This window comes from Aptenodytes forsteri, unplaced genomic scaffold (genome assembly GCF_000699145.1).
Source record: "Aptenodytes forsteri isolate BGI_AS27 unplaced genomic scaffold, ASM69914v1 Scaffold243, whole genome shotgun sequence".
In the NCBI taxonomy this organism is placed as follows: Eukaryota; Metazoa; Chordata; class Aves; order Sphenisciformes; family Spheniscidae; genus Aptenodytes; species Aptenodytes forsteri.
The window spans coordinates 2,859,343-2,883,259 of NW_008795314.1; the positions used below are offsets into that span (position 1 = coordinate 2,859,343).

Sequence of the window (23,917 nt, forward strand, 5' to 3'; positions counted from 1 at the left end):
GGATGCCCCATCCCTGGAAACATTCCAGGTCAGGCTGGACGGGGCTCTGAGCAACCTGGTCTAGTTGAAGATGTCCCTGCCCACGGCAGGGGGGTTGGACTAGATGGCCTTTAGAGGTCCCTTCCAGCCCAAACCATTCTATGATTCTATGATTTGAGATCACACATAGGTTAGGTTTAGGTACTACAAATGTGAAATTGGGAAATGACAGAAAGGAAGGTGCATCTGTTTTAAACACGAAATGCTGCACATAAGGTTACGTGTATTAAATTTATTCCAGATGCTCTTGTCCCAGTTGGTCTCTTTGTTGCTATACTTCTCAGCGATGTCCCTGTTGTTCAACCAATTTAAATCTCACCTAATTCACTATATTGCTGCTGCTCTGTGCTGAAAGCCAGGCATGCATTGCAGGTATTGTAATTAGTTGTCTACACAATGTCTTTGTGTAACTGGGGGTGGGAGGAGGAGAAATTTCACCAAGGTAAGAAAAAACGTATCTCCTCTTAGTATTAAGAGAGCAGAGATGCTCTTCCCTCATCTACCCAGACAAATCAATGTCCCTAGACACACACCCCGACTCAGTAGTGCAGATGCCCGTCATTCTCACAGTGTGTCTCCTACGTGCACGCTTTCCGTGCTTATCAAACTCCTTCAAATGTGGAAAAGTGCTGACGTGACTGCCGGCAATGGGTGGGCAAGGAACTTGTGCTTCCAGCATCTGATGGAGGGATTCTAAATCAGCCCTCCCCAGACTCTTTGGTCCTGAAAGCCACTGTCAGCTCTGAAAATGTCTTATGAAGCCTCTATCAGCATTGAAAACCTGGTAATTTTAGTTACTCTTTCAGTGTAGTTTTCTGGACAATATTGAGACAGCCATGGGCAGCATCCTTTAGCTTAATGGTTCCATGGTTTGTTGTTCAGTTTTTTTAACCAAGTCAGTATTTGTCAGTATTTTGTTAATAATTTTTTTAAAGTAATTAAAAAACACTAACTCTTGTCTGGAAAACTATACATAACAAGGTGCATTAACTTAACAAAACATCTTGTCGCTCCTATAAACCTCTTGTTTTAAATGTTCTGTTTTTCAACAGATTACACTACATAGCTTTTCTGAGTAGTTTTTATCCACAGCTCTGAATCATGGTAGCAAAAACCAGATGTTAGTTTTGCTTTCTGCTTTACATACACAATACAGTGAGGTTTCCAAAATATGCAGGCTAGAAGTAATTGTGCTTACTAGACAAATATGAAATAGTTTCTTTTGCATCAATGGCACTTCAGCCTTGAGTGTAGCAAGTAAAAGATTAAATAATTTGTACTGAAATAAAAGCGATATTCCCTCTTTACTTCTCTTTACTAGATCCTTGGAATATACTAACAATACTTGTGTTTGTATGAGTGTCTGGGAAAGAGCTGTGAGAATCACGTTTCCCAGACTCTGGAAAAAGAAAAGAATTTGCTAAATATATTTAAAGATGGCTTCATGACTCGTACACTTAACAGAACTGTAAGCCCTGTGTTTAATTACGTTGTCTGGAATCACTAAAGGAATTTGGGCTGTGAAATGGTAGAGTATTTAAGAACAACATTCATCCCCTTTCATGAAATGTTTGGTTGAAGACCTTAGGGAATGACCAAGGCACCACAATGATACACAGACTAAATAATTTTTATTTGGCTATAGACTATTTTAATTCCTGACATAGTATTTCTGATCATACCACGCTTTGTTGCAAACACAAGCCCTGGCTAACCGATTATCATGCATATACTGAATCAGCTTGGGTAAATGTAGTTCACGCCTCAGCGAACAGGTAGTAGCAATGTAAATAATTAATACTAATCTCTTCCCTTCCCCTGTAAAAAAGAAAAAACAAAGGCCCGGTAACATGGTGGCCAAACTCGCCTGTGCCTTTACCAAAGGTCCGCCTAAAGCAGGGTGTGCTGCTGTACTGCTCTGCGTTGTGTCTTTCCTCTCCTTTGAATAGCAATTTGGCATCTCTACAATCATTAAATGTGTTTTGAAATTCTATTGAAATCTATTTTTCACCTTTTTTTCTTTCCCATTTTCAGCCATCCCTTTTCAGTGAAGTTATTTACCCTTTGTAAAGAAGAGATCAAAAGATCCAAAGACGTCCGGAAGCTTCGCTCCAGCATAGGAGTGTGAGTTAATGAAATAGTCTTTTCTCTGCTTATAAAAAGTGAAGAAAATTTAAGTACAGTACATACCAGATGTAACAGCTAGGTCTACTTCATGTGAAATCTAAATGAAAAATGCACACAAATACATGTAATATAAGGTTGTGAGAGTTTCACGTACTTCTGGGTGGTTGGGGTGAAAACACATGAAGGATCTGATAAAATTTAACTACTTTTAAAATGTTGATATTCTTAAAGATGCAGTGAATCATTTGCTTTTGGCTTGTAGAGAGCCTGACTTGGTGCCAATGCAAAATAAATTAATTTATTAGATCTTACATATGCACTAGAAAGAGCTGAAAACACCTGCAAAATTATTATCTGGCTTTAGGGTAAAAGCCCTCAGTTCAGGAGCAGAGAAGTCAAAACAAAAATGTATCAGTCAGGAAAGACAATACTGGGCGAGGAGAGGAGGGGAAAAAAGCCAAAGCGTTGCGAAGCTGAACAAAGGTTCATTGGCAGAAACTTGGCAAAATTATTCAGGTATAGGTATGTCAAGCAATGATTTTACGGACTTCAATTTCACTTCTTTATTGGTAATGTTTTAAGAGTGCAAGAAAGCCCAAAATGAGAAGTTGCCCACGTTTCTAATTCGTCTTTCACTCTTAACCGCCTCGTGTAAGAGCCTGCCCTGTCCTTTCGTTGTCTATGCGAGAGCTTGATTCCCATGTGGTTTTTAGCGCGCAGACTTCGGTGCTGCCAGTCAGTAGCTTTAAAACCGATTTGTACTTGGCATAGATGTGTGGCATCTCAGTAACCCTTAAGGATTTCAGTGCCCTTACCCTCAGTGTTTGCTTTCCCACAGCACTTAGAATGTCAACTGAGATTTCCTGGCGGTAGCGAAGCTTCCCCTCCTGCCCTTTTTTCTGATACACATCTTCATTCTGATCCTCAGAATGTACTTTTGCAGTTATAACACAAATACCACACACGATCTCTTTTTTCCTTACGTTTTCTAGGTTTTGTGGCCTGATTCAATTTCAAGGAGACATGAAAGAGAAAGTTTTATTTCAATTGTTTCTCCTTCTTTGCCATCCATTTCCTGTAGTAAGTATTGAAGACATTGCGCATTATCAAATATTTTATTTAAAATACAAGCAAAAAATAATTTAAAGTACATTAATATCTGTTAAAAAAGAATGCTGCTTTAATGTATATAATAGCAGACCCTTGAGATACAAAACCTATCTGCAATGCTGCCACCTGAAACAGGCTACTGGATACTTGCAGCGTACCTGGCTATTCCACATACTGCTTTTCCACCTTCTGTCCTTACCATTTTAAATTAGAAGCAATTTAGGTGCCCAAGTCGTTTGTTTCTTTTACACAGCACCCAGCACAGTGAAGATCTGTTCACCATTTACTGCCCGAAAGCTCCAATCGGGATCAATTACTGTTAGTTTTGCAATATTTCTGATAGTGGCAACACAGTAGTAGTTCTGGTTCAAGAAAAACGTATTTGTTCTTTTTGTCAGGTGTGCCAAAAGCTTGTGCAACCCAGGAAAGTTTATCAGAAGTTTACCTTTTTCATGTAACTAACTGAAGCGGGGCACAAAACGCGAGTTACTATTCAGTATGTATGGGAGAAGATCATGTGTGGGATAATATTATTGTAGTCCTTTAAAATTTTTGTTGACTTAAGTGTTTGAGAGAGGGGCTGTGTTCACTGTGCAAGACCTGGGAGCCCCGACTTACAGCTGCTGCGACAACCGGACACGTAAAACGGCGCGCTCTGGCTTTGGTGCTCAGTACGAGGGTTTCACCTGGGAACATTTGTGGACGTTCCTGTGAGTGAGTGAGGAGCAGCGAGTGCACCTCGCCTGCTCCGGGCAGCCATTAAGCTGCATCTACAGTCGAGCAGTGTAGGAGAAACAAAGGCTGTCAGAAGTAATTGCAAGGGCACATAAAAAGAACGTGAAAACCCATGAGGTCTTAAAGTGGTTTGAGAAGACATTGAATAGCCTGGTGTCTGGCCAATGCAAACCAACATTGTTTATTCTAACATTGATTACTTTTGCCGATTACTTTTTGATAAGGTTAAAATCATACGGTACTCAGCAAAGTTTGATACTTCAGATCTTTCAGAAGTTCTGGACTGTTCAGAAACAGTCCAACTGTTTCCATGTTGTGTGTACTTGCTATGTGAATAATCTGTTACAGGAAGGGCACAATGTAAGAACTGGAGAGAGATCATTTCAATTTCATGTTTTATTGGTATTTTACATCATAAACATGTTTTGTTTTTACAGATGGGTTAATTTAATTTGGCACTACTACTCCAGAAATAACTCTATAATTTCTCTGCATTCCTTTGGTTATCATCAGGCTTTCTTGGGAAAAAAAAAAACAGAATTTGTTTTTGTTGCAATTTTGCTGTCTTCCACTTAGTATCTTTCTACGCATTGTACTTCAGAAAGCGGCCTAGCTCGCTTTTTCTGTACGCACACCAACATCACAACTAAACAGTGCTCTGGGAAAAATACTTGCAAATTAACCGCTTCCGGAAACTGGAGTGTAAAAAGCTAATGTTGCTCACGTCATCATCTATCTCCCAACAGTTTTTTAAAGAGTTTTGCTGACTCCAGACTGGGAAACCTATCTGTTTTGTGGGCCTACAGCAACCAAGTTAGAGCCAGACTTTGGCTCAATGAGTCACTTCAAAAAAAGAAATGCTCCAGTTGGGCCGTTCTCAAACATTTGAATTCATTCCCTGTGGGGGACAGATCTTAATCTGAAATCCCGCCAAAGTTTAATGAAAATATACCAATTGCAGTAGCATGCATTTCCTTGAGGTGCAGAAATGAAGTCCCTTCCTGCAGCAAATCGCTATCAGCGGCAAGGACAGGCTGTAGGTCTGAGTATTACAAAGTGTCCACCATAAAATGATGGTCAGTGTGAAGAACCGGTACCAGTAATGGCACTGGGCTCTTCTACAGGGGACTCCGGATACTTTACTAAGGGTTCCGCTGCCTCTTCCCCGTAGATACGGAAGACGACAGCCAGTCAAGTTTATGAGATGTTGATAACCTACAGCGATGTAGTTGATCCTGCCATTATGGATGAGGTTATGACCGTACTCAGCGATACCAACTGGTAAGTGAATTTGTTGCCAGATAAGTCATAAGAGCTGAAATAATTTTTGTACCACTGAAGTTTAAAAAGTGTCAGTGCCTTTGAAAGCTGGTGGCAAGGAAGCTGTAAGAAACTATACCGTAGTTTTAGCTATTGATCACCTTTAGGACAGAAAGGCATTGCTGAAAAGAATTCTTCTGTTCTTTAGAACAATCTAGTATGTTGTCCCACTGGAAGTGGTGTGTACAAAATCACCACTAGGTAAAGTAAAACATCTATATTTTTCTAACAACATGAAAAGGGAGGAGATCTTGGAAATTCTCCATGAAACAGAGAGAGACTGGGCTGTGCAAACAGTCAAACTTCAACTGCACAGACAGTTTCTTGGCATTTATGAGCACTGGCAGGATTTTGGGAAAGGAAGGATCTCTGCAAGCTGGAAAACAACAGAATTAGCAGAACAGCTCAAACCTCCCATGAAATGTAATTGCCTAAAATGCTACAAACGTTGTATTCAAGCAAATATTTTGAATTGGAACAGTTTAGATGTTTCCCAAGCATATTGATCGCATGAATTAAACAACCACTTTTATATAATGTAATTATTCTTTTTACCTACTGTTACCTGTAATGTTGGCTTCTTCCAAGCGCAGGGGGAATAGGGTCTCGTTCTTCATGAGCAAGATTCACCGAAGCAGCAAAGTGTCTTTCCGGGGCGGGAGGAACTCATTCGGTCAGCACCCTTGCAGTGACAGGAGGGGGGAATACTCACCATAATTTTGGCACTGTTTTTTCCTCTTCTGCAAATTTTAGCATTGTGCATTGTAGTCACCTGGAGAAGTTTATCAGACTGCATGCCTCGGGTATTTGAGGAAATACGGAGTTTTAAGATACTAATTAGTTTATTCGTTTTGCTGCCACATTAAACATTTTTCCTTGTTGCAGACGACTCCTGGGTCACGGGCCTACTAGCCCCACACCCTGCCTCAAACAGTAGTCAAAGTTAATACATGAGAATAGACAGATATAAAAAAATACATAATTTATTTAGTCATCATATTAAATGGCTTTTTGTCTTCATTCACATTTCATGGAAATAAAATTAACCTAGACATGTTCAATGAACAAATATACCTTAAGGTTGTGGTTTACACATTTTCAGACTGCATGCTTACATTATTTAACTGTTGTTTAATTTCTATTTTATTTCTGTGCTTGAGCTTAAATAACTTAGTTTTCTTTTCCCAAATACAAAGTTTGTCATTGTAAAGGGGTGGCTGCTGCTATTTTTCTCAGTTTTCCAGTACAAAATTAGAATAACGGTCTCAGATTTGACGAATTGGTTATCAACAATTTGCCTATTGTTAAAATGACTCGCTTAACTACATATTGATGTTTAGTATTGTGTTTAGTGTGAGTCAGTGCTTGCTTATGAAATCTGAATTTAAGAGCAGGCTTGCTCAGAAGTTACAGAAAGAATTTGTTAACAGAAACAATTGAGTAGGATTAGATTACTGCTGTCAGAGGGATGTTTACAATACCAAAGTTAGAAGTGGTACACACCAAATTGCTACAGAAAAAGCCGTGGTAGTACAGCTCTACTCATAAATGGGTTACTAAACCAAAGCAAAATAGTTCTGAAAAACCACTTCAGAAAACTAAATATTCTATTTTCACCTTGTCATTTTTAAGGTGTGACTGGCTGCCTGTTTTGTTCTGTCTTAGTTCAGGGCTTGCTCTGAGTTCCCTGTTGCACTATGTCCGTTGCGCTAAGACTAAAGATGAAAAGCAAGTTTACTTAAAACTTAATTGTTTTATCTTGGTAGATTTGAACTGTTTACAAAAGAAGATATTTGAAGTCCTTGCTGAGTGTCAGAGAGAGCTGCTTGTTATTCTCAAACTCTCTCAGTGCTAGAACAAGCATAGTAAATTCTGAATTACAGTAAGCATTAACATTAGGAAGCCAAATGAGAATTAATATTTGGGGAAGATGATAATTACTGGCATTTGCATATTTGTTCCTTGTTGGAACTACAAAGAGTTTATCATACAATTGTGTAATTCAGAGTGTAAACAAATTACTCTATAAATAATAACTCTTGTTTAGCTACGAGAAGGTTTCTGGTATTAAATATGACAAATTGTCCAAGGTGCCTAAAAAAAAAAAGTTCAGGTTATTTCTAACTTGCCCTTCATGCTTTTTCTGTGTAGTTTTGGACTCCGTTTATGTGCTAAGCGTTAAATTTTTAATAGCCCATTTACAGTTGTTACTTTAGAAAAACAAAATAAATCTACTGAATTGGTGAGTAATACTAGCAGTCTCACAGCATTCCGGTTAGAGCGGTAGATTTTTTACAACATGGAAAAGAATGTTGTCTGTATGGATTTTTGGCATTTGGGGGCTTTTTGTAACTGACGGTTCTTGAGGAAATTATCTCACAGACATCATGCTATTTCAGAAACTTTTTAAAAGACTCACAAGTTTTAGGTCTGGATTTTCTATTTCAGGAGAAAGCTTTTATAGATTGTAGGATGTTCTCTAAATCCAGTGACTTTAGTTAAATTCTTGATGTCAAGTTTTCTAAAGCAAAAAGGAGCTATAAATTCAGAGAACAAATTAGCGAACCTCTAGTCAAAAGGGTTGTATGTGTAAGTGTTATTTTTTTTGGAATACAAAAACCTAGAAGAATAGTCTGGGACATTATGGTTTATCTGGCTTGCTTAAGAGGGTACAAAGATGCGACATTTTTCTTGAAATGTGACACAACAAAAACTTCTGCAATGTGAAATGTACGTGAAAGTATAGATGCATACATAGTAATATAATAATAAAATGGATGGCTTAAGAAGTTGTATGTATGTAGCCAACTTCAGGTTTTAATTTTTGAATTAACTGGAAAATACTTCCTCATGCAGGGAAGCTGAATTGCCAGTAGTAAGAGAGAAACGCAACTATCTCTGTGATCTCATGAAAGTGCCCAAACCACAGCTGGTATCCAAGGTAAAGTACGGAAATGTGCTCCTGAGGGTTTCTTTTTTAAAGAAACATAGTAATGATCAATTGTTCCACCAAATCTACTGTGTACTTCTGAGCAAGAGATGCAGTTCTTCACTGGTGCATGAATGTACCAATGTCCAGCAATTCCATATATTCCGTAGTAAGCTGTGAGGACGTTCCTCCTGCTGAAGACTGTTGTCTTAAGCTCTTCCAGGCTCATTTCTTGAAAACATTTCAGACTTGCAGTGTGACATCGTACTTAGACAAAACACAAGAATGAAATAATACAGTACAGATGTTTCAAAAACTGTTCATCTGCCCTTTCTGGGGAAAGAAGGAGGATAAAAACTTCCCAGTCAATTTCAACAACGAAATGATAATGTGGCTGGTCGTGCAAGCCACAGAATTCTAACACTGCCTAAGAGGAAGAATATAGTCTAAACGTTAATACATTCATAAGATGACAGACATTATATCCACATGTAGGTCCCATTCCATTTTAATGCCGATAGTTTGGAATTGCCCATCTGCTCAGGATTTCAGAAATACCGAATTTTCTGCTTTGGTAAGAGTTCCTGAGAGGTTCCTTTCCTCTCTCTCCAAAGATGAGGAGGCCGAATTATTACTGTTTTAGAGAACATGTGTTACAGTTTACGAAGAAAAATTATTTTTACTTTGAGTATTACAAGACAAGGTGAAAACCCTTGATGACTCAAGGCTACTTCCCTAATATCACAGGCATCCACAGCATATAATCCATTCTGTAAACTGATTAAGCTTAAAAACAGTGGTATCTCAATTTATTCTTGACCTTTGTAATTTTCATTGTTCTGCTTTCATACTTCTAGAAAGTTTTGTCCTTTGTAATTAGTTTAGAATTCAGAAACATCACCCGTGCAGTCTTCTTTCCTAAGTTTTTCCTAATAGAGGGGATCTTCATTCCCTTCATTTTCTCATTAAAGTATTTGAACACCATTAAGTTTATTTTCATGACTAGAATTATGCAAAGCATTATTTTGTTGCCCTGCACAGTTCCATTGCAGAATTGCATTAGCCTTTTTCACAGCTGCAGCATCTGTGGCTGAAAGTCACCGAGTCTTTTCTCCTTCAGAGCATCTAAAGGTGATCTGAGCTAACGGCACGTTTAAAGTGCTTGTTGAACTGGCTCTTTGTGATACTACATGTGTACGTCTTTGAGGTCAGCCAGTTCTTCCTGTGTGATATTCTGATAATCCTTTACACTGAAGATGCTTCCTAATGTAAGTAGGTCCTGTGTTTTGAGTTGTCATTGAGATATACATATTAAAAAAAAAGGTATTAGTCTTCTGACCAATTTTTTAAATATACTTAAGACATCTGTGAATAACCTTCAAAGACACCCTGCTGTCCCCAGAGCAGTTTTCTCTGCTCATCTTCCTGTTCTTACTGTCTACAGCTTTCTGCTTTTAGTACAATTTTAAGAAACCCCCGACTAACATTTTTGCAGTTTTGGAAAACAAGAATCTGAACCTCTTGCCCATCCAAGGCATTGTTTTTAGAGCAAAAGTTGACCTGAGCATTGCTGTTTCAAGGCTTTCTAGTCAACTAATAGAAATGTTATGTTCAAAATGAAGATGTTACAAGATGAATTCACTGATCTCAAAAAAACTTATTTCAACTCCTTAATTATTGGAGGCTGAGAGAAGCCTGACAAGTTAGGAGAAAACTGTCTCTGATATAAACAAAAGAATAAGAAATAGCCCAATAAATACATACAGATATTCCAGACGGAATGGTTACAAATATATCATGTGAAATCTGGAAGTTATGTGGCTGAATTTGGAACTTCACCTCTTCCTCCTCTTTTAATGTAAGTAAATAGTTAGTATAACTTTTAGCAAAAAGTTAAGCCTGCACCTGCCCTGAGAGCTGCTGGAGTTCACTCCGAGAGTGATACTCACTGAACTTGAAGGAGTTTTCACAGCTGTCCAGATGGCCCAAGTAGCAGCCAGTTTGCGCTCACACAAGAGCGCACAACACTGCTCTTCTTCAAGAGCTCACATATCCTGAGAACAGAGAAGAAACAACAGGGGAAGCCAAGCATAACATTATGGAAAGTGAATGAAGTTAATTTCACATGAAATCAACGCTTACTTATCATTCCTTTAAAACTTGTACAAATTAAAGGGTAGTTAAAAATGAAGGTGTTAAAAAGAACTGTAAATATTACAGCTTTGTACATCTATATTTTCTTCTCCATTTAGTTTGCTTAATTACATGATTGGGATACTGTTAAAATAGCAATACATGCTACTCCACGTGACCTCTCTTCTTTCTTTCTCTCTTGTAGAGTTCAGCATAATGAAGTTGCAGGCGCTGGCTGCTGGTTTGTGAACTGAAGCACATGGTTCGGCTGCCATTAAGGACTGGAAGAGTTTGTGCTGCGGCATTCTGACAAACTGGATTCTCAGCACGAGCTGCGAAGTGCGCTGTTTAACAAAATAAGAGGCAGAGATTATGTCTTAAAGCATTGTGCAGATATGCCATATGAAGGCAGCAAAGATTCATTATGTTTTCAGTTTTAAAAGTCATTATCTGTAGCCACAAGATGGCGGTTTCTCTTCATACTTCTGTCACAACTGACCTGGGGTTTTCTGATGTCGGTGATTTATACTTCTGCAACTCTGAATGGAGCCATTCAGCCTGAGCTTGCTGTACACACATGAAGTATTAAACCTGGCTTGCTGCATTAGTCTCTTAAAAGAATTGTTTTTCTGCGTTAAGAATGGCAACGCTTAGTGATAATGAAATCTTCCTGAACATAAAGTATCTCTGTGGCTACGTCTGTCATTCTTATGTCACAGTCGAACAAAATCCCGGTTTCACTTCAGCTAAAGTCAAAGCCTCTCTTAATAGCCCTTTATATAACTAATTCAAGCAAATGTTTTTGTAGTAAACTAGCTTTAAGGACTGAAGCTTTATTTTTTTCCCCTTGAAGAATACAGAGGTGACTCAGTACTTCAAGCAGCTGCTAGGAATTTAGACCATTTCTTACTGACTAGAAAATGAAATGGCTAAAACATTTATCTTCTTTAGTAAGACTAATGTGATGGGGAGGACAAAGCAACATGATACCCTAATTACACTGTGTTATTTGATGGTTCTAATTAAATCCCACTATCCCAGCACTTCAAGTAGAACAGTGGCTTTGTGTGTGTGTATACACATACACATACACCCCCCCCATGAAAATTTGAAAGGAAGGAAAAATTCAGGCAGAGGAGCTAAAAACAAGACAGTTTCTCTGTGAAGTACCTGCTACAAACTGCAGCGATCTCCTACTGCAGGTGTACTACAACCTGTCTCACTTTTTTAAGAGTCTTTTTGCTTTTTAAGAAGATAGATAGCTGTAAATTCTGTAATCCAATACTTCTTAAGTATACTTGCAACCTGGACTGGCAGATGAAATTCAATGTAGATCAGTGTTATCCACTGACTAACTATTAAATAGACAGTACTCAATTCACATACTGTGCGTCAGACCGAGTTGGCCATGTGGCTGCACACGCCAGAGGGGCTGCGTACAGGCATTACTGCAGAAGAAATACTACTGAACCCACAGCCGCTGTTGTTACAGTGTCATTAAAATGGAAGTTCCTAGTACGTTCTCCAAAGATGTTGGGTTTGCAAAGTTACACCTATAGGTCCCTGCTGCAAGAAAAACGCGAGTTGTGTTGGCAAAGCCTGCTTATTCAAAAAAACCTGAGAGGGTCCAGGTCTGTACGTACCATCATCGGGCTGCCAGATGATGTTACAGACACAACTGTACTTTTCACGCAGCCCTGAATCGGAGGATGCCACACTTGAATCTCAGTACTAGCCCTGCGCAGAGCTTCACCTCCGCAAGCACCAGCTGCTGCTCCCCGTAGCAGGAAAGGAGCCAATCGCGGGGAATGGTTGAGGGCCCCCGGCAGTGTTTGACAGAAACCTCTCTTTACACTTCCAGTGGTTACAGGCTTTGCTTGATGCATTTTTAAGGCTTCCCTATGGTAACAGTCCTCCTGTAATCTTAAGGCCTGTATTTGATGGTTATTTAAATTAGAAATACAATTTAACAATCAAACTGAGTTTGGTAAACGAGTGATGTGCAATAGTAAAATGAGCAAATAGCATTTTCCGTGGTGTAACTAGGACCTCCCTTAGACAGGGGTTACTCAGCACAAAGATTAATTTAATGAAGCACGAATTACTAAAAAATTCTAAACCTCTGAACACTTTGGACTTCCTACACACAGATACCTAGAGGATAACACAGCTTCAATATCACTGCCTTACCTTGGTTTTTAGTTAAAGTGATAATAATCCATCCCTTCCTTCAAGTTCAGCGTGTTCAGGTTTGTTTCAAATGCTCCACCTGTCAAATCCTGCGAGGGAAGAAAAAAAGAATTAGACCAACCAAACTCATCTCGGGTTGTAACAGGTTTTGGTAATTTGGTTCTTTAGACCACAGAAGGAAGTCCCTTTTGCAGAACTAAACATAAATAAACCAAGGCTCAGAAATGTTTCCATTCAAAAATTAAGCATATGCTGAAAACCTGGTGTTCAATTTAATATGTTTGGGGGGGGGATATCAGACAACTCATTCTCCTGCGGCCGTGTAGAGCACAAAGGCTATGCTAAGCACAGCTCTGCAGATAGCTATCTGCACATTTTGTTTTCTAAAAGGCAGGCGTTTTCAGAGAATGGACCAAGGGAATGAGTTTGACAAAAGAGCAATTTTTGTAGATTTTTCAACAATGATTAGCTTGTCCGACGAAACAAATCCTTCATCAAGCAACTGAAATACTTTGCATAGTTAAAGGTGTTTCCTTTTGAGCCCTAGTTAGTTACGTTAGCTGAACAGGAACCTGGTAGGGTCGCTCCATGAGCAATCTTGCAAGGCAGTGATGTCATTAAGAAAACATCCCCACTTCAGCGTTTCTGAGCATTTCTACTTTGGTCTTCCTGGAGTCCTTAATTCTACCGATCTTCAGGAACATCACCAAAAAAAAATAACGCATTAAAGCTCACAATACTACATGCTGTAGGTGAAGAGGTTGCTAGTGTTCTTTTGGCTGGCCCCGAGCAGCAGTATTGAAGTTTTAACAATGCACAACAGTACTGGCAGGTGTTTAGGACAGGAAGCCACAACAACAGTCCAAGTGAAACTGTGGCATTAAAGGAGGCGGAACGCTAGGCTTTGGCTAGAATAACTGGATTGAAAAAATTGCTCTGGGATCTTTAATGAACCTGAGTTCAGCAACTAAGGTTTCTGTCTCACACGGAGCGCTCTACATCCAGCTTCCCAGCTCGCCTTGGACCCATCAGCTGAACTGCTTCTAAACATGCTCATGGTACTTGGGTGTTGCTCGGAAGCCTTCTGTTCAAGGAACATGGCCATCTCCATCATCGGGGAGTCTAGTAACAAAACAAGCTGACCCATCTCCTCCAAACCTCTGCATTGTTTCTGCTGCCTGAATTTATACAGGCAAGGAAACACTGCATGTGTACATTTCATACCTCTTGCCCAAACGAGCATGCTGTGCCTCAGGAGCACAGATTAACTCCCCTCTCTCCTATACGATTCTTACCTACCTGCCATGTTCTTCTATTTTCACTAGCAATGCCAAAAAAATACAAAGATGACATAATCTGATCCAGAACTTCAACACAAAACATAACCACCAGTCATAAAATTCGTAATTGAGCTCCGATGTTTACTAACCATAAAAAAAATAAGAATAGCTAATGAATAATTTGGAGAAGGGCAGGAAAGGGCCCGTGGCACCAGGCTTTTTAAACAAGGGCTCCACTTACCTAAGTTAACCAATTCTTATCTGAGCGATAAGGCCCCGATTGTGAAAGATGTTGAGTACGTTTTGGTTTTTTTTTTTAACTTCTTGAAATCATGAATGCTTGATGGTATTTAATACTTCGAACGACTGGGTCCTAGTTTCGCAATTCAGTTAAGATCCCAAACTGTCCCTGGTCCATCTGCAAAACTTACCACTCACGTCAACAGGGAATTCTACTCAGAAATGTAGGCCTGGATTACGACCTTTAGTCTCTGCTAATGATTTCATAAACCCAAGATTTCCCAAGTTAGGACACAGGGTACGAAACAGTTGCGGTTTCAGCTTGCTGGAAAATCAACCTGCTGTAAAGAAGGGTTAATAAAAAAAATATAAAAAAGCCCAGATGCTAAATTAAGCAGGAGAGCTAAAAACAAATCTTTCATTCCCAGAGCACAAGACTGAGGTGACAGAACAAGGCAGGGTTTTACAATAACTGGTCTAACAGTAAATTTACTGAAAACTTTATACAATAAAACTAGTTTAATTACCGAGACAGAAAAATAGAAAATCCCTTTCATTGCAAGCACTTGGAATCCATGCCAAAACAGGGCACAATACATGATTTCTAAGCGTTTTGCTTTTACCTCAAAGCAAGAGAAAACACACAGTGCAAACCCTTAGGTGAAGTGGGACTGCAGGCTGCTAGACAATTTTGATGAGCTAAAGCCACGATTTTATTCTCTTCAGCAAAAACTTACACGCAGAGAGCAGAATTTCAGCTACAGCCCTTTGTGAAGCCGTTTTCAAATGCAAACTGAGCAAAGCTCACATAGGATGACTGCTTTTTCAAAAATGATTTTATATGGTAACAAAGTAATGCCAACGCTAGCAAGGGAGGAACTGCCTGAAAAAATAAATAAGCAAACACTGCTCCAAGTACGTGGCCAGCGGAGTTGTTTCTCGCAAACAACCCACTTAATAAACATATCTAATCTTCAAAATTACCCTCTTAGAGCTGCATATAAACATGCAGGTTCTGTCTGTATCAAAACTAAAAAATAATCCCCTACCCTGAACAGCAACATAAAAGACAGTAAGGCCCCAGGACACTTTCTTCTTCAGAAGGATGGTGATGAACTTACATTGGTAAATAATAAAGCTAAATTTGGAAGTCTGGGATGTTTAGGAATTTGTTGGTGACTTTTTTGTTTAAGAAATTCGCTAAGAGGATCTGCAGTGAGTTCTGCCTTACGTAAACTTCCAGCAGTTCCATGAACATGGAGCTAAGTTGTAGCTGTTGCGTTGACAGCTGTCTACACAAGACATGTCCGTATGGTCACTGGGGTTTGTGATGCTTGCTTGCTGCATGACCTGAAACACAGAGCTGGGTAAAGCTACTTGCCCTAAGTAGTTTGAAAATACAGGTCATTTGTAACCTCTCAAACACAGCAGTTTTGGTTTTGCCCCCACAGTACGCGCAAGGATAGCACCCCTTTTGCAGAGAAATTTTATGTCTCAATTGTAGTCTTTCACATCAGACTGGGACTTTAACTTGTAACAGCAACACTTTTTGCACAGTTTGATTTGATAAATCTGGGTGAATAGCATCAGAGAGGCAGCGATAGCTATCGCAAAAAAGAAAATATTTCTCATTTGATGCAGCCTTAATATTTTATGTACTTATCCTCTATCCTGCTTTTTCCTATGCTCCCACTTTCAAAACGCATGTTGGAAGAAGAAATGTAGAAAAGCAAGTGGAAAGTTTTGGTTTTAGCTGTTGCTTCATGTGTGGGCTGCACAGAAAGCACCACCTTTAGTGGTCAGGTCTAGAAGCCTGAAAGCTGCTGCAGACAGATACCTCGATATTTTAAACCACAGACATTTATCAACTTGTTTTGTTTTGGTAGAAGACTACTTTCCATGACAAAACTACTACTGAAAGCTGCGGCCATTTCAATCCGCCCACAACCTCGCATGTAGTAAGAGTGGGATTTCACGGGTTCTGACAGCCTCCACGAAGACTCCTAACAACAGTAGTAAAATACAGCACGTATGACAACAGCTGAAAGAGGTTGCTAAAAACTATTCCTTAAGATCAGCTGCAAAACCCGATGGTAGAGAAAAGGAGCGTCCAGACGACTTTGTTCTGGAGTGGGACTCGGAGCACTGCTGCTTGCTTCCTGAGACTCTCCGATTCCTTTTCTCTCTCCACTGGGTTTTATGCTTCCTACACTTTGGTACAGATATATTTATGGTTTTTATTTCTTTCTTACGATGTCTGTCGTTTCTCAGGTGATAACAGGGTATTAGGCACCACTAACAGAAAAATTTGGTTTCAGTTCTTTATTATAAATTTGTTTTTCTAACAACCTGATTCTCTGTCTTCGTAATATTAAAATAATAATATGGTATAATGACACAGGTGTACCGTGAGGTTCGTATTATTAACGGGTATCAGTATGTTTAAAATCTGTAGAAAGGTAAGCTCCATTATGGACTTTTATTATGTTGTTACGCAAGTTTATTACCAGCATTGTTCTTGACTGGCCACTATTTTGTTTTCCCAGCGTATAACGCTGCGGGGACTCCATGCGCATTGATCTTCATTTACCTCGGCACTAGGGTGTTTTTGCCATCAGCTCTCGTAACACCAGCTTCCACAGTAGCCAACTGTGTAATTCAATCATGAAGTGAGAGGGGTAAGGAGGTAACTTGCCTGCAGTTTCTAGAGATGTGGCTCCATACGAAAGGCCATTGACTTTCTTACATTCTCCTAAAAAGTGAGCTGCTTCAAAGACAGATTTTAGAAGCAACTTTACAAACTCTGAAACTGTTTCAAGTAGGTCAGACTGTATTTCCAAAGAAAACACTGCATATTACTTAAACGATACTATGGCCTATACTGTTCTGTGATCAGCAAGTAGAAAATGCTCAGTGGCCGTGAGCGGAAAAATAGACTGAAATCACAACTGAAGTCACGGACCAGAGTTTTCAGGCAAGATGTATAATAGTCTCATTGTAAGGGCTTCGCAAATTAAACGTGCTTTATAACAGGTTGCACAGATGTTTTGTCTAGGGACTTCCACCCACCATTATATGTAGTATGAAAAATTAAATTAGTTGTAATATTACTAGCTTATCCAAGAGCTTATCAACCAACAGTACATGATAATGCCCTAAGGTACTTTCAGTCTTTCTTTACAACTCATAGTTATGATCTCAGAGTTGATCGTAAAGTTGGGAGTGCTAAGTTAAAAGCAGACTGTACCAGATGTGATGAGATTTGGCTAATCAATCTCTGAACAGATCTAGTACAGCATTAGAATGTCAGTGTTTATACGTAGCTACAGGTTTTAGTTACTGTTAGAGACTTCTTTACTAGCATTTGCAACTAGAATGTATTTGCTATTTTGCTTTAAAACTTCTGTGTTATCCCATACACTGTGCTTTGCTATTGTAAATATAACAGCAAAATAACTGGTTATCATCTTCTAGTTATGTTATTAGGTCAATTAAACCAGCTGAAGTAAGAAAGTTACCACAGTCAGGCACAAAAGAGGCTCCAGAATTGGCAGTGCCAAACAAAATGGCGTGTAAGGTCCGAATTAAAAAACAAAGCCTTGCCGTTCTGGTGGTTTAACCTCAGTCAGCAACTGAGGCAACTAGGAAGAAAATTAACTCTATCCCAACCGAAGCCAGGACACATACATAGGGCTGCACAGTATTAGGAATAAGCGAGGCCAGGTGGCTGACTGTATATGCTCATTTGTGTATATAATGTTGGGCAAGGAAGTAAAACAGATCCAAGCTCCTTTACAGAAGCTGTACCTTTTATTATTCTTAATACTACTTTACTTAACACTGCTGTTTTAAATCCCTGAAATACTCTGCACAATCAATTTGATTAAAAAGGCCATTCAATTGCATAGTAGAAGCTTCTGGGAAAAGCTACTTACAGTAAATAGAAATTCATGTTCATAAGGAGCAAATACTGATTTTGCACATAAAGCCAAGGCTAAAGGTGGTTCTCACCAGCTTCACGCAGATAATGAAAGGTGGAGTTGCGTCTCTGAAGTGACATATAGGAATTTTTGGTTTTGGTCTCTCCTGCAGGAAAAAGCAGTAGACTTCAGTAGAGAGGCACACAGGATTACTTGTTAGCTTAGTTTTAGGAGCTACTAAACACTAAAAGGGGAAAAAATTACTTTGAGACCTCATGCTAAATAGTCCAGCTGGTCACATGCTTCCGCTCATTATTTTGCCAGTCGTTTCAAGTACCCCTTATTTTCTTACCATAATCTTTCAATACAATTGTGTTTCTTTGAACGAAGTTACACGTTACACCAGATCTGAATTAAGAGCCTTCTGCTGTTGAAAGGAGAAGGTCTCACTCCTCTCCTCCGCTGCTTCTTCCTTACCTCCAAGCTCTGCTTTTAGCCCTTTCCCAAACAATTCCCTCTTTGATCTGATTGCAAGGTATGCTGCTTTAATAGCCTACCCCATAAAAAAATATGTTCTTTCTTTTTTTGGCAGGTTAATTTTCTGCCACTTTAGTGAGCTGCATCAGCTTACTGTGCCATCAGAGAAGCATCAGAGCAGGCACAATAGCGGATACAAAGGAGAATCTTTCCCTCTCAGTGGGAGCTGTTAAATGGCTTATGCCCAACTGGGACTTCACCATGGATCCAAGCTGCAGAATTTTCTAAGGATTCACAACAGGTTGCAGTACAATCTTCTTTACGACTGATCTGAGAGGATGGGTATGTCTCAGGAGGACAAATGCACAGGATCTGTAACAAATATGCTGACAGTATTACTGCACTGGTAGTTAGTGAGTCCTCGGTATTCCAGGTCAAAATCCTGAACTCCGATTGCTTTCATGCGGCTGAAAGCACTCATCTTCCAGTATAGAATTTGATTTTACAGTTACCCTAGTCTAACCACAAGCTGTATCTGAGGAGGTGCCCCTCCTCTCCCTCTACCCCTCCCCTCAGTCCTACTCCTATCAGATATAAGGAACACGCAATCTCAGGGTAATTTGATTCACAAGATAACTTGCTGGAAAACCTTTTATTTTGAGGGTTCCTTTTCTGCCAGATAACTGAATCAAGTCATCCTTTAGCCACAAGATTGCTAGACCCATTATAAACAAAGCAGTGGGAGTGCGTGGCTGAGGCCAGCGAGCGCAGTCAGACCACCCCTGCAGTTAGACTGGCTAAGCTGTAATGTCAAATTGCACTCTCGGAAGACTGCGCTCACAGGATCTGATCCAATGCCCAGTGAAACTAAGAACTGTCTTTTCACCAACTGTTGTAGGGACTGAATCTGGATGAAGCTTTGCTCCTGGTCTTGAGCTAATTGCTATCATGAAATTAATACTGCGACAACATTTTTTTTCTATATGGATTGTTTATTGGCATCTAAATACCATGCTTCCTTGTCTAGGGAATAAAATGTTGCCACCTACAATTTTAGGCTCCCAAGGAACCTATCAGTTTTGTTCAGATACGGTATAATATACAGATAGGTTACAATTAATCACAGAAGCTTTCTTTATTTTAACAGGTATTTGACTTTTAGCCATCATGAGCCAAATTCTACTCCCAGTTAAAAGAAAAGCGTCAGTGAAGGCATTGTTTTACCCCATCATCAGAATCCTTTCAGAGTATATATATTTTTGTCTTTCTAAACTGACTTCAGTGAGTGTGAGGTCCGTAGTTCTGGCTCCATGGTTCGCATTCCAGGATCAATCCCCAGCTATCTAGTCTTCTGTCACGGCCTCCTCATCAAAATGAGTTGTTATACAGTATTTAAAATCAGTGATGTGTTCTTTCATCACATTTCCCAGAACACTTCTAGATCACAGTAAAGAATGCAAGAGTACTTATAACTAACCTCAGATTCTTCATAGGTGTAGAATCCTTTTGTTATTTTCTTTTCATCAACATCACAAAATGCAGTTACCTGGCAAAAGAGAAGCAGAGCATTTCAATACCATTCTTTGGTACCAGCAGATATTTCACCTGTAGCGTATCTACGTAAGTAACACTACAGGCATGTGAATGAACCCGGGAATAGGGCAATGCACCCTGGTCCTCCTACGGAGCTTAAAAATTTATTAAATCCTTTCCGGGTGTATCTTAAGGAGATGGGCAAATTTTGTAGCTGTCTATGAGCACATTATGTTTTTATGAACATGAGAACAGGTAATCTAAGCTACTGACTGCGTAAGAGAAAACATCTATGAGATCATCAGCTTCATCCTCAGCAATATGCTAAGTAAACTGAAAACAGAGACTAGCCTCCTCATTTCGGCACTTCCACTAAACACCTAAGATTAGATAGTACAAACCGTCCTCGTTCTGCCCACCACAAGCTTATAATCTCCCACCAGATACCTCAGTATAACAGTGCTCCACTGTTGCTTTGGATGCTCTGGTAATACCAGCCTCAATTCTAGGCCATAACACACCAAGGTTGGGAATTTCTATGGGTTTGGACTTTGTATTTTTCAACGGAAATGTTCAGCAGATTTGGTGTTTAAACTCTTATGATTACTGCTTCGTTTTGGTTATTCTTACTGTAGTTATGGAGGCATTATTTGCAGCCCTAGTTGCCAAATATTTCAGACGGTTTTTTATTTGCATTCCTCATAAATATGCAGGCAGATTAAATACCTGCAATCCAAAATACAGTGGCCTCATTTTTGAACCATTAGGTTGCCACTAACATTTGGGAAGACTTTTTAAAATAAACATAGCTATGTTTTCCTCTGACTTCCATTGGCTCTATTTGTGTATTCTGCACAGAACTCTTACACTGAAGCAGAACAGTTAAGAGATAGTTAAGGTCTTGCAGAAATCAATTATTCTGGTGAAAGCTGGATAGCAGTTTTCCTATCCTTTTAATTGTTGCATTAAAAATTGATTAACAACACTTACTGCTGAGAAAATTTGAAAAGCCAAACAGCTGTTTATTAATTTATTAAGTTAGAGAAGGCTGCAAAAGGCTGGCTTGCTTTCTGTGTCTACAAATCTCTCTCACACGTTTTCCTCTTGTGATTAAGAGAGTTTTCTTTTACCTAAAGTGACCTCATTCTGTTTGTGCAGAGGAAAAAACTGACACGAGAGCACTGGTGTCATAATGCTAAACTTGTGTGTCCTTTATTGCTACCTCACTCGCGATGCAGAGTGCCACCTTCGCAGCCCAAGGGCAAAACTGCAGAGGAACAGAACGGTGTTAGATGTGTGTTTACAGGCAACGGCCAGATAGAGCTGCATTCTCTTGAAACATAAAAGATGTTTCTACGTCAAAAATACTTCGGAGATATTTCCACTCTCCAATGGAACAGTTTTCTATCCAAATCCTTAAATACCGTAATTATCAGTTCTTCCATTAAACATCAATGGAAAGAGAATACAAACAAAAATATCAAGGGACTACAAATATGGCTAAACACCACCACCACACAAAGTCACTGTGGAAAATACAGCTAATACACTGGAGGGGGTGGGCAGGTTCCAACCTCCTTGGAACCACTTTGCGGTAGACATTCATACCTGGAAAATAGGTTGCTTGAAAACACGCACCAAAAGAAAGAAAGACCAGAACATTAAGGAAACATTAAGTTTTCACTTTGGGGCTGTAGACTAAAGGAATCGCATTACAGGCCAGCTGATCCAGACTTTTGCTTTGGACGCTCCTGATGCAGGGATCGCACTACGGACCCTTCCCCCTGTTTCAGGCATTATAATGGAAATAGACAGAAACGAGGGAATTCAGGGCAGTCCCAGGAAGTTACTAGACATCGTACAAGGTCTTTGTGGCTGATGCAGGCTGGGTGAGACAGTAGCAAACACAAGCAACTCCAAGCACGAAGACTAAGAACGAGGATCTTTCTTAGGCTTTCTTTTGTCTCTTAAACGCAAGTTAATACACTTTACATCCGTGGCCCTATTTCCATGCCCACTGTAATGCTTTATTGTAGGTGAAAAATCAGGTGGTGTGAACTGAGCACAGTAAACTACATCCCAAAATTTCCTCTACCCCTCTTCTATATGCGTACATACATACACATACACACCCTCCCCTATAAATATGCATATATGTGAAGGGAAGCAAGTAGAAGCCACTGTGGAAAGAGAGGTTACTTAGCTGTATACTTTTCATTCTGTGTTAACCACCTTTAAAATTCTCGAATATTCTGAATCTCAGTTCCACCACTAATGTTTTACGGTCCTAGAAGCTGTGATCATTATAAACAAAATTTAGCAGGATATGTCTTAACTGTCAACCCAACAGTGTTTTGGGAATAAATACAGTCCAATACATTGACTTATCTTCCAATAATTGGAGCTATTTTTTCAGCTGCTTATACTCTATAGATTTTAAAAACCAAACCAAAACACCAAAACTTTTGACATAAGGTAAAGTGAAATTCTATCTACGCTTTAATGTCAGTAACCAAGAATTCAGCTGTAAGATCCGTGCTGGGAAGTATCACACTGTTCACCTTCAGCATGTTATAATCCAGTTAACAGAAACCCCTGGCTGGTGCACAGATTTCTTCCTAACATGAATGGTGTTAGAGAACCAAAGATAGTTCTTGTATCACTCGATTACCAATAATCATAATACTTCCTCTCATCCTGTGCCGTAACTCATACTACCGCGTGTAGAAAATTCTGCAAACTGCCTTTGCCGTACTAACCACCCCCAGACGACCTAGCACACGGAACTCCTGCTAACAGCAGCTGCGTGGAAAAAAAAAACTTGACAGGTAAGGCTGTGACAAATTTCCCTTGGAAGATGGAAATGACTCTAACCTTTTTTTGAGTTACCACTAAGGTATCTCTACGTATAATTTTCAATGGATTCAGCCAGCTTAAATCTGATATTTACAGTATTATAAAACAGGTCAGACTTGAGTGGGCAATTTTTCTGCCAGACTGTACACCATGTGGGTGGCCAAAATGTAAGTCAACTATTTTTCTGACACACACTATTTATTTTCCAATTAAAGAAAATCTATGGCTGGAGTCTAAATACAGGACTTGCGCACAGTTGTTTATCCTATAAGGAGAACTCAAGGCATCAGGCTTATATGAGCTATTTACTTTATACTATTAGGATAAACCCAGAGTTACCTATTTATTTTCCTGCATTAATGGGCTTCTTTCTTCATATCTTTTATGAAGACCATCTATCCACACATGAACTACCGTCTCCCAGGGAGGAACCTATGAATTATAAAGCTATAAAGCAGTCTCACGTTGTTTTTTTTTCCCCCTCCTTCTAGCAAAATGGCTTTTGCAATGCCCCTGACAATATGAAACCACTGAAGCTTACAGAGTCCTCAGATCACACTTCAGTTTTAAGAAAATATATAAATGACTACATATTTTTGTTTCGAACATCACTTGTATGAAAATCTGCACAATTCCAAAACAAAAAAAAAAGGCTGCTATTTCTCTCTGCTAAAAACTGGAAAAGACAGCTAGAGATCTGTTATATACAAGTGCATAATTACTGTAAGTAATTTTTATAAATATGGATTGCAACATACATTAACAGCAGTGTAAGGGAAAAAGGAGAAATAATTTTCTCCCTCATAAGAGCAAGTTTATATGGCTCAAAAGAGAAGGTATTTACTAAAAAAAAAAAAAAAAAATCTCTGCTAGGGGAAGACACATTTGAGGAAGATAAAAGCACTTCTCTGGCTGGTTCTTTTTAAACTGGAAAAGCAGCTAGAGATCTGTTATATACAAGTGCATAATTACTGTAAGTAATTTTTATAAATATGGATTGCAACATACATTAACAGCAGTGTAAGGGA

At 39.3% G+C, this 23,917-nt stretch overlaps 2 protein-coding genes across 2 annotated transcripts in view; one reads left to right on the forward strand and one right to left on the reverse strand.

The window, feature by feature from the left end:
• Positions 1-10,577, forward strand: part of TBCD (tubulin folding cofactor D) — a 134,799-nt gene extending 124,222 nt beyond the window's left edge. The window contains exons 35-38 of the mRNA XM_009279453.2: positions 2,074-2,163; positions 3,159-3,246; positions 5,183-5,292; positions 8,188-10,577. Coding sequence (XP_009277728.1) covers positions 2,074-2,163; positions 3,159-3,246; positions 5,183-5,292; positions 8,188-8,440 — 541 coding nt within the window. The 3' untranslated portion in view covers positions 8,441-10,577. The remainder of the gene's footprint in view (positions 1-2,073; positions 2,164-3,158; positions 3,247-5,182; positions 5,293-8,187) is intronic.
• Positions 10,578-10,605: 28 nt separating this feature from the next.
• B3GNTL1 (UDP-GlcNAc:betaGal beta-1,3-N-acetylglucosaminyltransferase-like 1) overlaps positions 10,606-23,917 on the reverse strand; it is a 120,517-nt gene continuing 107,205 nt past the window's right edge. Inside the window, exons 7-10 of the mRNA XM_019472119.1 lie at positions 19,978-20,046; positions 18,115-18,189; positions 12,584-12,672; positions 10,606-10,737 (exon numbers count right to left, since the gene is read on the reverse strand). Of these exons, the coding sequence (XP_019327664.1) occupies positions 12,592-12,672; positions 18,115-18,189; positions 19,978-20,046 (225 nt within the window). The 3' untranslated portion in view covers positions 10,606-10,737; positions 12,584-12,591. The remainder of the gene's footprint in view (positions 10,738-12,583; positions 12,673-18,114; positions 18,190-19,977; positions 20,047-23,917) is intronic.